The sequence below is a fragment of the Leucoraja erinacea genome, chromosome 10, assembly GCF_028641065.1.
Source record: "Leucoraja erinacea ecotype New England chromosome 10, Leri_hhj_1, whole genome shotgun sequence".
In the NCBI taxonomy this organism is placed as follows: Eukaryota; Metazoa; Chordata; class Chondrichthyes; order Rajiformes; family Rajidae; genus Leucoraja; species Leucoraja erinaceus.
Window position 1 is genome coordinate 13112303 of NC_073386.1, and position 17014 is coordinate 13129316.

The window sequence follows — 17014 nt, forward strand, 5'->3', positions numbered from 1 at the left end:
TGCAATTCCTGTATTTATTTCCCTTCTATGACAGCTGCACCTCTACCATGCAAAATGGAAAGAGACCTCAGCAAATCCAACAACTGAGCAATAAACCTTGACCATCACACACAACACAGTGGGCAAGAGCTCAGTTTGGTGCATAATGTGAATAATGGAATGTTTTAGAAAATTCGAGATGATGGGTTCGGTTTGTTGTTAAATGGCAACGTGCATCTCCTCCTCCTCGGGCTTCGTTTCCACCTGAATGTAATTGTCTTCAATGTATCCGTCATCTTCGTCCAAGCCCTCGGGTGGATACATTGCATGGTTTCTAATCTCCTTCATATGGCCATCATGTGCCATGCTCACACTAATGGTGTCATTGTCTTGGTAGCCCAAGTCTGGCTCTGGCAGCAGGTGGTGGCTGTAGCTGGTAAAGTACTTGTGGAAGAGTTTGAATTTCGCACAAATGACGGTCAATGCGGAGAGGATGATAGCAGCTACCAGAACACCAACAAGATAGTGCCATGTCTTGCTGCCATCTGCTGGAGGCACTAATGTAGCTGAAGATTTCAATAAACACAGTGTTAGTTAAATACTGAAATCGAAACACATCAATTAATTGATCAATATCACTTCATTTACATGTGTACACCACATGAAGATATATTTATTGTAAATACTATAGTATGGTAAAATTTCTGTTATACAAATGGCGGCACAGTGGCGCAGCGGTAGAGTTGCTGCCTTACAGTGCTAGAGACCTGGGTTCGATCCTGACTACGTGCGCTGTCTGTACAGAGTTTGTGCGTTTTCCCTGTGACCTTGTGGGTTTTCTCCAGGTGCACCGGTTTCCTCCCACATTTCAAAGGCATACTGGTTACTAGGCTAATTACCTTCAGTAAAATGGTAAATTGTCCCTAGTGTGTAGTATAGTGTTTAGGAAGATTCTGGTTTACGCCAAAGGTAGACACAAAATGCTAGAATAACTCAGCGGGACAGGCAGCATCTCTGGAAAGAAGGAATGGGTGAAGTTTCGGGTCGAGACCCTTCTTCACTCAGATCTGAAGTTCAGATTTAGGTCTGAAGAAGGGCCACGACCCAAAATGTCACCCATTGCTTCTCTCCAGAGATGTTGCCTGTTCCGCTGAGTTGCTCCAGCATTTTGTGTGTATCTGTAGTAGTGTGTTAGTGTACGGGGTGATCGCTGGTCAGCACGGACTCGGTAGGCCAAAGGGCCCGTTTCCTCGCTGTTTTTCTAAAGTCTAAAGTCTATTAGTTTGAGTTCTTGCAACAGCGACAGAATAAGAATAGGAAGCATTGCAGAAGTTTGGCACAATCTTTCCAAGACACTGAAATGAAGAGTTTCTCACCAAGTAAAACATTGCAAGTGGACATGAACACTGAAGTTTGCTGTATATCATCATGCCTTGTACTGTTCAAAGATATTTTCTGAGCAGTTTTTTAACTACAAATTGAGACAGCATGAAGTTACGTTTCGCCTTTTATTAAGTTTATCATTTGGATTCTCTGTGTAGGGAACAACTATTTACAAATAAAGTCTGTGTAGAGTGTTTAAAATGTTATTCCCTCACTTATTGAAATATTGTAAATTCATGGCTGATTAAGTATTTTCACCACTCATTATAAAAGATTTTTCTGAATATATTTAATTGCATATAAAAATATTTTTCCGTGAGACTGAAACCTGGGTTTGACTTTGGTAGTGTGCACAGTGTGTATTTATGGGGAGAGGTAACATTTATTCCATTTTTTCCTGCACAGAAATTCTCAACATTAAACTTGGGGTTCTTTATTGGTTTGATTCATAGGGTCAATGAGCAATAGAGGTTAAGGAAACTATGGCATACAAATCAATAATTTTGAGAGAAAGATTGATAAGTAAGATTGCGAGATGGCCAATATTACTCCAAGCCAGAGAAGAAATAATGAACCATTTCTTGCCTGATCAAAGAAAAGCAGAACAAGATAGGGTGATGTTTTGTGTTGCACAAAATCTCTAAGTGCTCAAATTTCTCTCTTTTTAAAAAATTTTTTTTTAGATATATACAAAACAGTGCACTACTCAAATTTCTTAAATATCTTAAGTGAGTCCAATGCACATATGGCTGAAAATGGATTTGTAACCCAATTTATTTTCTGTGAAGATACTCTGCTGGCTTTACCTTGCACTAACCATTATTCCCTTAACATGTATCTATACACTGTAAATGGATCGATTGTAATCATGTGTTGTCTTTCTGCTGACTGGTTAGCACGCGACAAAGGCTTTTCACTTTACCTCGGTATACGTGAAAATTTACTAAACTGAACTGATGAATCATGCAGTAGCTGGATATTTTCAAGACTCTTATTTTGCCTTAGTAATAAATCCCTTTTTCATTTCTTCATCTCTGGAGAGCATGAATAGTTTTCTTTAGATAAGTTCAGTTTACTTTAGTCTAGCCCAGTTTAGTTTATTGTCATGTGTACTGAGGTACAGTGAAAAACTTTTGTTGCATGCGAATCAGTCAGCGGAAAGACAATACATGGTTTACAATCGAGCCGTCCACAGTGTACAGATACACGATGAAGGGCATAATGTGTGGTGCAAGATAAAGTCTAATTAAAGATAGTCTGAGGGTCTCCAATGAGGTGGATAGTATAGGAGAAGGACCAGTTTGCAGAAGGGTCTGGATCTGAAACATCACCTATCCATGCTCTCCAGAGATGCTGCCCACTGAGTATTCCAGCACGGTGTCCAGAATGGATAAGCTGCCCATTATAGAGTCCAAAGGTACACAAAATTGCTGGAGAAACTCAGCGGGTGCAGCAGCATCTATGGAACAAAGGAAATAGGCTTTTAGGGAGGAGATTATAGAGTCCATCCTGTTTTTACAGCCATTGACATTGACATCAGTTGTTGCTGCTGAAAGGTGAGAGGTGGCAACCCAAATTTCAGCCTCATTGAATTGAACTGAATTGCCCCGATTGCCCCATTGAACTGAAGTGCACATGACAAGCACAAAAGTAGAAAACTTGTCAACCCATTGCGGAGTGGGATATGTCAAATCTGGATCACCAGTGGAATCAGTTTGAAGTTATTGAATTGCATTCTTCTCTAATCTCACCCATCTCGCATGATGGTGCAGCGGTAGAGTTGCTGCTTTACAGCGCTTGCAGCACCGGAGACCCGGGTTCGATCCCGACTACGTGTGCTGTCTGTACGGAGTTTGTACGTCCTCCCCGTGACTTTGTGGGTTTTCTCCGAGATCTTCGGTTTCCCCCCACACTACAAAAACATACAGGTGTGTAGGCAAATTGGTGTGGTAAATGTTAAAAAATGTCCCTTGTGTGTGTCTGCTTCTTGCATGTGGCATGCACAGCCTAAAGTTGTAGGACAACTTTTTCTGTTTGATCTTATTTGATTGTGCATGCCAGGTTGATGGCATTTGTTGAAACAAGGCGGACCACGTGAAGGTTGCAATCTCCCACCCCCCTAGTGTGTGTGCAGGATAGTGTTAATGTGTGGGGATCGCTGATCGCTGTGGGTACGGTTGGCCGAAGGGCCTGTTTCCGCGCTGTATCTCTAAACTAAACTAAACTAAACTAAACACTTAGCCACATTGTCCCATGGGTCAGAATGTATTTTTAGGCAATGTTATTCAAGCTAACAATGATTGCTTTCAGGTTAACAGACATACACCAGTCCTCGAAGATGCATGTACGTAACACCCTCATGATCTCTGCTGCTACATCTAATGTGTTATTCCACCAAATTATTCACACTCCACGCCTTCAAAGCTTGTGGTTCCAATCTGACTTTTGCTGTCGCAACCACGTCAATGGATCATTGAGGTCTCATGAAAGTATCATGTAACTGTGTACAACTTCACAAAATGTACACAAGGCTACCTTTTTCTTTGATTTCCCCCCACTCTCCAAAAACTAATTTCACTTGCACTTTATGTGCAATGTGACGAATAAAACCGTATTGTATTGTATTGTATTGAGTAAATAAGATTAAACACAGAGGGCAAATTCAATGTGAGCTGAGACAGGGTGTAAACAAAACAACCTTCAAAAGGAACTCAAAATTTGAAAAGCAATTCAGTCAGGAGAGGGAACCAGTGCTTTGAAATGTAAAGGAAATAAACAGGAACTCTTATCAAAAACAAAGTTTGATATTCTCATAAGAAAATAGGAATCAGAAGAGGCAAAATAATTACAACAAACGTATTATAAACATCTATTGTACCCATTTACGGTTGTTCTAAAGTAAAGGAATTAACATGCACAGGAACTTCACTGTGCATTTTCTTTGGGCAGTAAATGTGCTTCCTTAGACTTGGCCATTTATTTAGTTCAACTCTCAGGAAAGTTTTTAATGCTGTGTTATACATTATATATAAATTAGTGAACAGGCTAGGAATACCAGTGAGTTGGCATGAAGTTAATAACACCTGAAAAAATTCAAAAATAACATTTCTGGAACAATAATAATAGATAGAGTTTTTATTTTTATTTTTAGAGATGCAGCCTTGAAACCTATAGGCAACTAGGTCCACACTGAACACTGATCACCCATTCACAGTAGTTCTATATTATCCCACTTTCTCATCAGCCCACGACACAATAGAAATGAAATGAAATGATTCAATTTATTGTCATTGTCAGTGTACAGTACAGAGACAACGAAATGCATTTTTAGCATCTCCCTTGAAAGGGAGACACAGGGCGTCGCGGTGTGCCCGCGCCTGCCGCCGTAATTACGCCGTAATTACATTCCATTACAGGCAAAGGTGGGTGAAGTGTCTTGCCCAAGGACACAACGACAGTATGCACTCCAAGCGGGATTTGAACCGGCTACCTTCCGGTCGCCAGCCGAACTCTTAGCCCATTGTGCTATCTGTCGCCTGGGACAGGGACAATTTACAGAGGCCAATTAACCTACAAACCCACACATCTTTGGGATATTCCGGCATTCCGCGCAGCGGCGACCCGACCCCGGAGCTGTGGCAGCGTTCCGGCGGCGGACCTGACTTCGGAGGTTCGACCGCGGGCCCAGTGGACGACATCATTGGGAGCTCGCAGGTTACAGGTTGGTGACCTGTTTTTCCGGAGCTCCCGCAACAACAGCTTCGTCCACTGGACTGGAGGGCGGCAGCTTCGACCACCCCGGGCCACGGAGTCTGAATCGGCCCGTTATTTCGCGGAGCTCAGATTCAGCCTCTGGACTTACTTACCATCACCCGGCGGGGACACAACATCCAAAGCCTGGATCGCCTCGGCGCAGAGGGAGAACAAGGAGGGAAGAGACAAAGACTTTAAGACTTTTGCCTTCCATCACAGTGAGGAGGTGCCTGGTGAACTCACTGTGGTGATTGTTAAATTTGTGTTTATTGTGTGTTTTTGTCATTTTTATTATATGTATGACTGCAAGGCACGAAATTTTGTTCAGACCCAAAGGTCTGAATGGCAATAAAGGATACTTTACTTTAATATGGAAGAACCAGGAGAATCGAGAGGAAATCCACGAGGTCCCAAGAAAAATGTGCAAACTTCACACAGACAGCGCCCGAGGTCAGGATCAAACCCTGGAACGATCAGTGCTAGAGCAGCCGTGTGAGGAAGAGAGTTTTAGCAGGCTAGGAGCAAACACAAGTTGACATGAGGTGAAAATAGCCAGTCCGGTTTAGTTTTGTTTCGTTTAGAGATACATCATGGAAACAGGCCCTTTGGCCCATTGAGTCCATGGCAACCATTGATCACCCATACACACAATCATTTCTACACACTAGGGGCATTTTACAGATGCCAATTAACCCACAAACCTGCATCTTTTTGGAATGTGTGAGGGAACTGGAGCACCCATGGAAAACCCATTTCTATTTATTTTTAATGCACACTGAATGGACACTGGTTGAGCAACGTTTCATTGTTTCCTCTGGGTATGTGATTACTAACAGGAAATGACAATAAAGATATACAATACAATACAACTGGAGCACCCTGTGAGGCAGCAGCTCTACCGCCACACCACTGAGCCTCCATGAAGGTTAGAGATGATATCAATCTGTGGACTGTACTGTACACTGACAATGACAATTAAAATTGAATCTGAATCTGTAAGTTTGACTTTAGTTTAGTTTAGAGATACAGCACAGAAACAGGCACTTCAGCCCACCGAGTCCTCACCGCCCAGCTTTCCCCGCACATAGAAACATAGAAAATAGGTGCAGGAGTATGCCATTCGGCCCTTCGAGCCTGCACCGCCATTCAATATGATCATGGCTGATCATCCAACTCATCCAACGACATTAACATTAGGGACAATTTTTTACATTGATACCAAGCCAATTTACCTACAAACCTGAACGTCTTTGGAGTGTGGGAGAAAACCAAAGATCTCTGAGGAAACCCATGCAGGTCACGGGGAGAACGTGCAAACTCCATACCGACAAGCACCGTAGCCAGGATTGAATCCGGGTCCCTGGCGCTGTAAGCGCTGTAAGGCAGCAACTATACCGCTGTGCCACCGTGCCGCTTAAAGCCAAATATTTCATCAAGATTACAAACAACTCCAGGCCGAAAGGGAAATAGATGGAAGTTGTATTGTTACCAAGCAGGAACATTTTCAGTGGGTTGGTTTTCATCCTTTTGCTGTTGATACAATGGCCAATCCATAGCTATTGCTTGACACAATCCACAGCCCCTGGTCCCCACCTGCCTGCTGTGAACTGGATGGGATGAATTGCCAATGCCCCTCTAGCAGAGTTCTTTGATTGCCCAAATACAACCCGTGACATCAAGCAAGTAATTTTGAGAATCTGCACAATTTAATGCCAAGGCTTTTACTTACTCTGATTACTGGAGAGCGTTGTTACCTCCATTAGATTAACTTTGGGTTGAAATCTTACATGTATCTCAAAACTGGACGCAGGAGAGAGGTCTATATTCAGCAAATCTTTTCCCTGAAGCTGCAGTGTAAGTCTTCCAAATGATCTGAAGAGAAAATGGAGAACATTTCACAATGCCTTCTAAATAATCAGGAGCACACAGACTTCAAATTGTTATTAGTACACTTTTCTAGCCACTGGCATTCAAACTACAAGGATGAGATTGAAGAAGCAACAGAAACGCCACGCGGTCACAGGGAGAATGTACAAACTCCGTGCAGACAGCACTCGTAGTCAGGATCGAACCCGGGTCACTGGCGCAGTAAGACAACAGCTCTACCGCTGTGTCACCGTGCGCCTTAAAACCATATAAATCAAATTGTTTGTTCTTTCATAATATGATGGGAAGTTGCTGGGTGCAAATTAGTTAGATTGCAACAGTGACTAAATTGTAAAAATATTTCAACGAAAGTTTCCAATTATATGTAAGGTATATTAATCTAGGAAATTACAGTATGTTAACAATCTAATGAAGCCTCCACCTATTTTGTTAGAGTGTTGAGTAGGGAAGGGCATTTATTTCAGTGAATAAGATATGTATAAATCCAGTCTGTATTGTAATGTGACACAGCACAAGCCCACAAACTCCATACAGACGGTACCCGTAGTCAGGATCGAACCTGGGTCTCTGGCGCAGTAAGGCAGCACCTCTAAGGGCCGGCATCCAGATAATCTGATTGAGCGGCTTAGGGTGAGATGGCGGCAGTTCACTGGCGAGAACTTTTAACTTGTTTCTCAAACGAAACGTGCTGTAGAGTTTTCTACATTCACCCCAGTAGCAAAACTGTTTCTTGTCTCTTCAAAAAGATACCCGCCTGGAAACAAAATCTTGCAGCACTACTTGCTTCTGAAACAAAGGAATCGAACAAAGTGGACCATGACAACCATTTCTGGGTGACGACATCCATCGGGAAATTTGCCCAAATACAAGGCAGCACGGTGGCACAGCAGTAGAGTTGCTGCCTAACAGCGCTTGCTGCGTCGTAGACCCGAGTTCAATCCCGACTACAGGTGCTGCCTGTACAGAGTTTTACATTCTCCCCTTGACCTGCATGGGTTTTTTCAGAGATCTTCGGTTTCCTCCCACACTTCAAAGTTGTACAGGTTTGAGGGTTAATTGGCTTGGTGTATGTGTAAATTGTCCCTAATGTGTAAGATAGTGTTGGTGTGTGGGGATCGCCAGTCGACGGGGACTCGGTGGGCCAAAGGGCCTGTTTCCGCGCTGTATCTCTAAACTAAACCAAACTGTTCCCAATGTGCCTTAGGAAGTGTTATGGTCCATGCAATGTTCCTCTTGGGGTGTTGTGGGAAAAGTTAATGTCTGGTATCATTCCCTGAATAACTATGTTTTCATTGCACAGCCTGGATAGGTAGCTCACTGAAATAAGTCCCATATTTATTTTTTTCCACCGCCAATCCAGGAATAGTTCCATCATCACACCAACCCCACCACTGTTCTCATCCCCGACAGTTCAATAGTGTCCTGATGGATCTGAAAATCCACTTAGCCCTTTCATAAAAACACTCAGGGTCTCACTCTCTGATACCCCCATGGATGTGCATACCATAACCATCAATACACCCCACCACCACATGCAACTGACTCCCAGGTCCTCCCTGTAGACCCTCCAGTGGCCTGCTCTCTCTACCCCTGCCCCCCCCCCCACTGCGCTCCTCCCACCCCACCTCCCCCCCACCTCCCTCCCACCTCTCCCCCCCCCCCCCAGTACTTCTCCGCATCCTCCACACCCACTCCCCAATTTCCAATTTCCTAGCTCATTTTCCAATCTCACTCCCTTGCACTCTCAACATGGGTATATAAAATTACTGGGACATCACATTTGATAGTGCAACACTCCCTCTGCTGGGGACTCAAGCATCAGCCTCTATTTAGTACAGGAAGGAACTGCAGGTGCTGGTTTAACCCGAAGATAGACACAAAACGCTGGAGTAACTCAGAAATGGGACGTTTCGGGTCGAGACCTTTCTTCAAGCTGGCCTCTATTTAGTGTTTAAGGCTGCCGGCAGCACTGATTCCATTGCTTTCTGACTCTACGGCAGCAACCATTATTTTGTGTAAGCAAATGATTGTTTAGATTATAGACTTTAGAGATAGAGCTCAGAAACAAGCCCTTTGGCTCATTGAGTCCATGCCAACCAGTGGTCACCCAGCATACTAACACTATCCTGCACACTAGGGACAATTTTACAATCTATCAAAGCCAATTAACCTGCAATCCTGTACATCTTTGGAGTGTGGATGGAAACCGGAGCACCCGGAGACAACTCACAAGGTCACAGGGAGAATGTACAAACTCCACACAGACAGCACCCGCAGTCAGGTTCGAACCCAGTTCAAGATCCCAGTTCCTTGTGTCTCTTTTAAGCTGCCGTTGTTTGGAATCAAGATTGGTAAATTTACGAGGCCTTTGTGGGCCATAAGATGGAGCGGATCGGTCTTGCAGATATTCAGATTGAATATCCTGAGCATCGTTAGGTTCACAACAATCTCTTGATTCAGAGGCAGGATGTAATAATTTGAAAGTGAGGGCAATGAGCTTTCCCAATGCCTACAATCTCCTGCCACTCTCGGAATCAGATGGATTAATTGAGTTTTATAAATCCAAAATGGTTAACATGGCCGGTAGTTTTTTTTCCCCATTGCAATTTTGGTAAGATTGCCATTCTTAGAGCAATTCACAACTTCATTAATATCCTCAACTTCACTAAGAAGCATTTAATGTGCCTGTAAATTTGTAGCGAGCAAAAATGTCACTGTTCCTTTAGACTTTATGGGTACAGCAACGGAAACAGGTACTTCGGCCCATAGAATCCGCGCCGCGCAACGATCCTACACTAACGTACACTAACCCACACGATAGAGACCATTTACCATTTTACCAAAGCCAGTTAACCTACAAACCTGTAGGTCTTTGGAATGTGCGAAGCAACCAGAGCCGCTAGGGAAACCCCACGTGGCCACGGGGAGAACAAACAAACGCAGGCTCGAACCTGGGTCTAGCGCTGTATGGCAGCAGCTCTACCATTTTTCACTGTGCCGCCCTTGTTCGTATCGAGTGCATATGACAAATAAACACTCTTGACTTGACTTGATTGATTTGGTGTCAATTACATGGAGCAGAAATAAACAAGTCTACTGTACTAGAGTACTTGGATAAAGTTGCAGGGCAGCACAGTGGTGCAATGGTGGAGTTGCTGCCTTACAGTGCCAAAGACCTGCATTCGATTATGACAACAGAGTTTGTAATGTTCTCCCCTTGACTATGTAGATTTTATAACCATATAACCATATAACAATTACAGCACGGAAACAGGCCATCTCGGCCCTACAAGTCCGTGCCGAACAACTTTTTTTCCCTTAGTCCCACCTGCCTGCACTCATACCATAACCCTCCATTCCCTTCTCATCCATATGCCTATCCAATTTATTTTTAAATGATACCAATGAACCTGCCTCCACCACTTCCACTGGAAGCTCATTCCACACCGCTACCACTCTCTGAGTAAAGAAGTTCCCCCTCATATTACCCCTAAACTTCTGTCCCTTAATTCTGAAGTCATGTCCTCTTGTTTGAATCTTCCCTATTCTCAAAGGGAAAAGCTTGTCCACATCAACTCTGTCTATCCCTCTCATCATTTTAAAGACCTCTATCAAGTCCCCCCCTTAACCTTCTGCGCTCCAGAGAATAAAGGCCTAACTTATTCAACCTATCTCTGTAACTTAGTTGTTGAAACCCAGGCAACATTCTAGTAAATCTCCTCTGTACTCTGTCTATTTTCTCCGGTTTCCCCCCACACTTCAAAGACATGCAAGTTTGTAGGTTAATTGGCCTCGGTAAATTGTCCCTAGTGTGTAGGGTAGAACTACTGTATGGATGATCATTGGTTGGTGTGGGCTCGGTGGGCCCTGTATCTCTAAACAAAACAAAATGGCAATGTCACAAATGAAATTAATATTCCCAACGTCAACAAGAAACATTTAGTGTGCTCGTAAACCTTGTAGCAAGTAAAAATGTCACTGTTCCTATTCAGATCGAGTACATAAACACTCTTGAGTTGAAGGTACTCAAAAAAGCTGGAGAAACTAGCTGCTGCACCTGCTGAATTTCTCCAGCTTTTTTGTGTACCTTCAATTTTCCAGCATCTGCAGTTCCTTCTTAAACACTCTTGAGCTGACTTGGTTGATTTGATGTCCAATACATGGGGCAGATATAACAAGCCCTATAGTACATAAATAAAGGTGCAGTCCTTGTTGGAGAATTAAGTAAATATGTCACTTGAAATTTCGTAATGATAGATACCTATTAACAGCTGTTACTAAAGTTACGACATGAAATCTATTCAGTACGATGATTACGACATTAAGAAAACTGTGGCTTTGAAAGTTCCTGGTCTCATTCTGCGACCTTATTGAAGTGCTTATCAACTCCTTCATCCCAGTAGGAGAATCGTGGTTAAGACAGCTTCAATCCATTATATAAAAATGGTTACCCATGGCAATATGAGTGTGTTTCTTGGATATCTGTTAGTTTGAAACTATTGTTAAATTACCAAACCACATGGCTGCTAATACATTGAAATTGAGTAGACTACCTTTGATGATGTATATGTCGGCAGGGTGAATGGGGAGGGAATGGAAGTGGCGGTGTAATAACAATCACCAAGATATTTTAGCCATAACCTAGCCCTATTGAACCCTCTAGCCCCTCTAGCATAAAAGTAACAATAAAAGAGCGGGCAGCACGGAGGTACAATGGTAGAGTTGCTGCCTTACAACTGGGTTCGATCCTGACTACGGGTGCTGTCCGTACGGACTTTGTACGTTCCCCCCAGGTAACCTGCGTGAGTTTTCTCCGAGATCTTTGGGTTTCCTCCCACACTCCAAAGACGTACAGGTTTGCAGGTTAATTGGCTTGGTATAAATGTAAAAACAAGCCTGTGTCACAAATTCCTGAGCTTGACGCCCATCAGGGAATGTTGCCAACTGGCCCGCTCTAGACTGCAGGAGTGCGTGCTGAGGACACACTGAAGCTTGGTGCAGCCAACGCCAAGGCTCTGTGGGGGAGGACCACAGTCCAGGGTCATTCCGCTGTTGGACACTGGGGGGCAGGGTGTGGCGGAGACACCCCTCAACCAAGAGATGGGATTTTACTCAGGGGGACAAATGAGAGGGAAAGGTGCTGGGTATAATAATATTTCACTGAACTACCAAATATGATGCTAATGAAATTATATATAGCCTCTGAGAAAGTCAGAAGCATTTTTGCACAGTTTTGTTTTGTATATATTTTTTATTCAGAATAAAGTTTATTTAGATTTTTTTTTACTCTCCTTTATCCATCATTTGACAAGCTTCACCGCACCCTTACTACCCTTTTCCAGCTTTCTCCTTCCTACTCAATCAGTCACAAGTTAGGTCTTAAAGTTGTCGGGGGTCAGAGCCAGAACCTACAGTGACTAACTAGTAAACAAATGATTGAGGCACAAAGTTTCTCAGGGAGGGGAGGGCAGGAGGAATGCAACCATTGTTCTGCAAAAATTTCAACATCTATCAGGCGGGGACTGCCGCAAGCAGCTCCAGAGTATTAACCATTCAATGTCTGTTAGTTACTTAGTCGGAAGAAGGGTCTCGACCCGCAAAGTCACCCATTCCCTCTCTTCAGGGATGCTGCCTGTCCCGCTGAGTTACTCCAGCATTTTGTGTCTATCTCCTGTTAGTTCCATGATGAGAAGAACTTTTTTCACACAGAGAGTGGTGAATCTCTAGAACTCTCTGCCACAGAGGGTAATTGAGGCCAGTTCATTGGCTATATTTAAGAGGGAGTTAGATGTGGCCCTTGAGGCTGAGGGGATCAGGGGGTATGGAGAGAAGGCAGGTAAGGGATACTGAGTTGGATGATCAGCCATGATCATATTGAATGGCGGTGCAGGCTCGAAGGGCCGAATGGCCTACTCCTGCACCTAATTTCTATGTTTCTATGACACACTTGTGGCATTATAGACTCGTAGAGTCATAGAGTGATACAGTGTGGAAACAGGCCCTCCGGCCCCACTTGCCCACACCGGCCATCATGTCCCAGCGACACTAATCCCACCTGCCCACATTTGGTCCATATCCCTCCAAACCCCTCCTATCCATGTATCCTTGTAACATTCTTTGATCTCAGGTTAAGATCACTGTGGGCCATAACCTCTATGCATCGGCATCCTTCTAGGGTGCAGCTTTTCGGGCGGCACGGTGGTGCAACGGTAGTGTTGCTGCCCTATGACACCAGAAACCCGGGTTCGATCCTGACTACAGGTGTTATCTACACAGAGTTTGTACAGTCTCCCTGTCACCGGGTGCTCTGGTTTCTTCCCACATTCCAAAGACGTGCAGGTTTGTAGGTTAATTGGCTTCCGTGAATTGTAGGATGGAACTAGTGTTCACTGGTGATCGCTGGTTGGCATGCACTCAGCGGGCCGAAGAGCCTGTTTCCATGCTGCATCTCCAAACTAAGAGATGAATCATCGTTGACATCTCCCTATCTACCATGCTGTGCTCTAGCATCACCGGGACACAGTGGTCCTTGAGTGGAACATCAATTCACAAGGAAAAGCAAAAAGAGAATCCTTCTTCCTACAACATAGAACATGGAACAATGAAGCACAGGAACAGGCCCTTTGGCCCACAATGTGATGCCACGGCCAGCTCTTATCTTCCTGCACATCATCCATATCCCTCCATTCCCAGCATATACATGTGACAATCCAAAATTATCTGAATGCCTCTACTGTATCTACCTCTACCTCCACCCCTGCAATGCATTCCAGCTACTTGTCACCCTGGGAGTAAAACAAGACTTGCCCCCCACACATCTCCTTCATTTATAATTACTTGGAAAATATAGTGCTACTGACTATCTTGGCCACTTTGATCCCAGCAGAATTGAAAGCAGTTCCACTCCTTCCATAAGCAATTTGTTTGAAAATGGAGGCTATGGATTATCCAGGCCCATGGTCTTCTACTACCAACTATCTTGATTCACTAAAGTTTAAACCAATAACAGAAATTTATAGACACAAAGTGCTGGAGTAACTCAGCGGGCCAGGCAGCATCTCTGGAGAACATGGAGAGGTGACGTTTCAGGTCAGGACCCTTCTTCAGAACGGTCCATCCATGTTAAACAATGGATCTATCACCTTGTGAACACAACCAAACACAATTTTCTGTAGAATAGACAGGAAAGAAATTTGAACTCTTGAATTCCCAATCCAAACTTTTCCATCTTCCTGAGATAGACACAAAATGCCGGAGTAACTCGGGACAGGCAGCATCTCTGGATAGAAGGATTGTGTGATGTTTCAGGTCGAGACCCTTCTGCAGACTGAGAGTCAGGGGGAGAGGGAAACGAGAGATATGGAAGGATGAAAACGAGAGATCAAAGAGGACAAAGTTCAAGGAAAATGTAGAATAGATCATGAGTAATAGATCAAAGTAAAATTCAATCAGGAGGACAGTCAAACTAGACAGAGAACTGGGATGGAGAGAGAGAGGGAAAACCAAGGGTTACTTGAAGTTAGAGAAGTTTATATCTCTCTCCATCCCTCCCCCATTCCTTCTATACAGAGATGCTGCCTGTCCTGCTGAGTTACTCTGGCAATTCGTGTTTATCTTCAGTGTAAACCAGCATCTGCATTCCTTCCTACACTTCTCCACCTTCCTAACCCTTTCCCTTCTTAAGAGGTTGACCACAACATTTCTGTGGACTGCCTTGGGTTACTGATAGATGTTTACACTGATACAGATTTGTAATTGCTATTGTGGCTCATCGACAAGTTCTTTCCCCAGTAGAAAGGTAGTGCTCTTACTGCGGCTGGTAATCACCTTGCGGCTGAAGGGCATTTTTGGGCCCAGTGAGGCTTAGGAACGTAGCCACCCACAGTCACTTACCCTATTTGGCAGTGAGACATTGAAAAGACCAGTGGCAGAGTTGGATAGGAAATCTAAAATAAAAACAGGAGATGCTGGAAATATTCAGCAGATTGAGACCTATCTCTGGGAATGTTTGAAGACGAGAACCTTCTATCAGAAGCCCTGCTTCTCTTCCCGCTAACGTGGTCTGACCTGATGAATATTCCGGTATTTCTTGTTTTTTTTATGTAGGATTTCCAGCATCTGCTGTTTTTTTTGGGGGAATTTTGACGAATGAATTGGCAAGGAAACCTGTTCTCCAGAGACACCACCACGGATGACAAGATGGTTCTCCTGTCTGATGGTTCTCCGGTTCTCCAGAGGCTGAAGAAGGTTCCGGCTCAAAACATGGTTCATAATATGGAGGACCACAGTCTAGGGTACTTCCGCTGCTGGACATGGGGGGGGGGGGGGGGGGGGGGGGTGGGGGGGGGGGGGGGGGGGGGGGGGGGGGGGGGGGGGGGGGGGGGGGGGGGGGGGGGGGGGGGGGGGGGGGGGGGGGGGGGGGGGGGGGGGGGGGGGGGGGCAGGGTGTGGTCGGGAATCTCCTCAAAATAAGAGAAGGGATTCCACGCCAGTGGACCACATGAGTGGCAAGGATGGGGGGTAAAATTGTGATTTGGGGAAACTGTATTGTATGTATGTATAGCCTCCGAGAATGTCAGATGGAGTTTTGTGAGGATCATGATTTGTATGTATCTATTTCTAGAATAAAGTCCATTTTTTTAATTAAAAAAAACCCAAAACAAAACGTAAACAGCTGGAGTAACTGAACAAGTCAGGCAGCATCGCAGGAGAGCATGGAAGGGTGACATCCTGACCCAAAACGTTGTTTGCCCATTCCCTCCACAGTAGCTGCCTGACCCTTTGGGTTCTTCCAGCACTTTCCTCTACCTCTGTACTCTTATGATCGTGCCTGTAGCAGAGGAACTGCTGGAAACTGAAGTCCACACGGATCCCTGGGGTAGATAAGGAGTCCTTTGAGCTTCTAATCCAACCTTGTAAGCTAACATGGCACCTGTCAGTGACTTTACTTTAGACTTAGACGTACAGTGTGGAAGCAGGCCCTTCGGCCCACCGAGTCTGCTCTGACCCCAAATCACTCCGTACACTAGGTCCATCCTACACTGCAGATAATTTGCAATTTACAGCCGTCAATTGACCTACAAACCTCAACCTGTACGCACCCGGAGAAAACCCACGCAGTCACAGGGAGAAGGTACAAACTCCGTACAGACTGCGCCCGTAGTCGGGATCGAACCTGGGTCTCCGGCCTATAAGGCATCAACTCTACTGTTGCGCCACCTAGTGGAGCCTTCGTTATGTTAAATGCTGCTGCAATATTCACAGAACTGAGCACAGCCACCAAGTTAGACATAATCGCTCCAAATTCTGCTTGTAATCCTAGCACCCGCTGGAATCAGGCCCTTTCCTGCCCTCAACCAGAGTGTACAAACCTGTTTTAATAAAACCAGGAAATTCTGGTTGGTGAGGTAAACATTGGTGAAGAAGGAATTTCAAGTTAACGACTTTCCGTCTTGTCAGCTTGTTTAGTAGATTCATTATTTCCTGGTCCATGCTTATCAGCCTTCTTGGGGGACCAGACTCATAAAGTTGGCATCCGAGTCCTCCATTCCTGACAGGCTGGCACCTACAGCACACAAATGCCCACCCCCAGCTGCTAAATCTTTGTGCGTGTGTTTCACCATGTGAAAATCATTCCTATCTCCTAATCCTAAAGATCTCATTGCGTTAGGTATGGAAGATTGTTTATATAATGTAAAATATTTGGGGTGGTGAGAATTGCAACAACAGAGTTACAGCATAGGGTGGTGACGGGTGATGCATAGAAACATAGAAAATAGGTGCATGAGTAGGCCATTCGAGCCATTCAATATGATCATGGCTGATCATCCACAATCAGTACCTCATTCCTGCTTTTCCCCATATCCCTTGATTCCATTGGCCCCAAGAGCGATATCTAAGTCTCTTGAATATATATTATAGGGGGATGATCGGAAGATGGGGAGATTGGAGATTGTGAGAATCCCAGCTGGAAATGGTGCCAGACTGCTTGGGGGGCACAGTGGTGCAGCTGA

At 44.5% G+C, this 17014-nt stretch overlaps 1 protein-coding gene across 1 annotated transcript in view; it reads right to left on the minus strand.

Annotated features, from left to right (window-relative positions):
• The window catches only part of c10h1orf210 (chromosome 10 C1orf210 homolog), a 19732-nt gene continuing 2718 nt past the window's right edge, over positions 1-17014 (minus strand). The window contains exons 2-3 of the mRNA XM_055641498.1: positions 6845-6987; positions 1-545 (exon numbers count right to left, since the gene is read on the minus strand). Coding sequence (XP_055497473.1) covers positions 199-545; positions 6845-6875 — 378 coding nt within the window. The 5' untranslated portion in view covers positions 6876-6987 and the 3' untranslated portion in view covers positions 1-198. The remainder of the gene's footprint in view (positions 546-6844; positions 6988-17014) is intronic.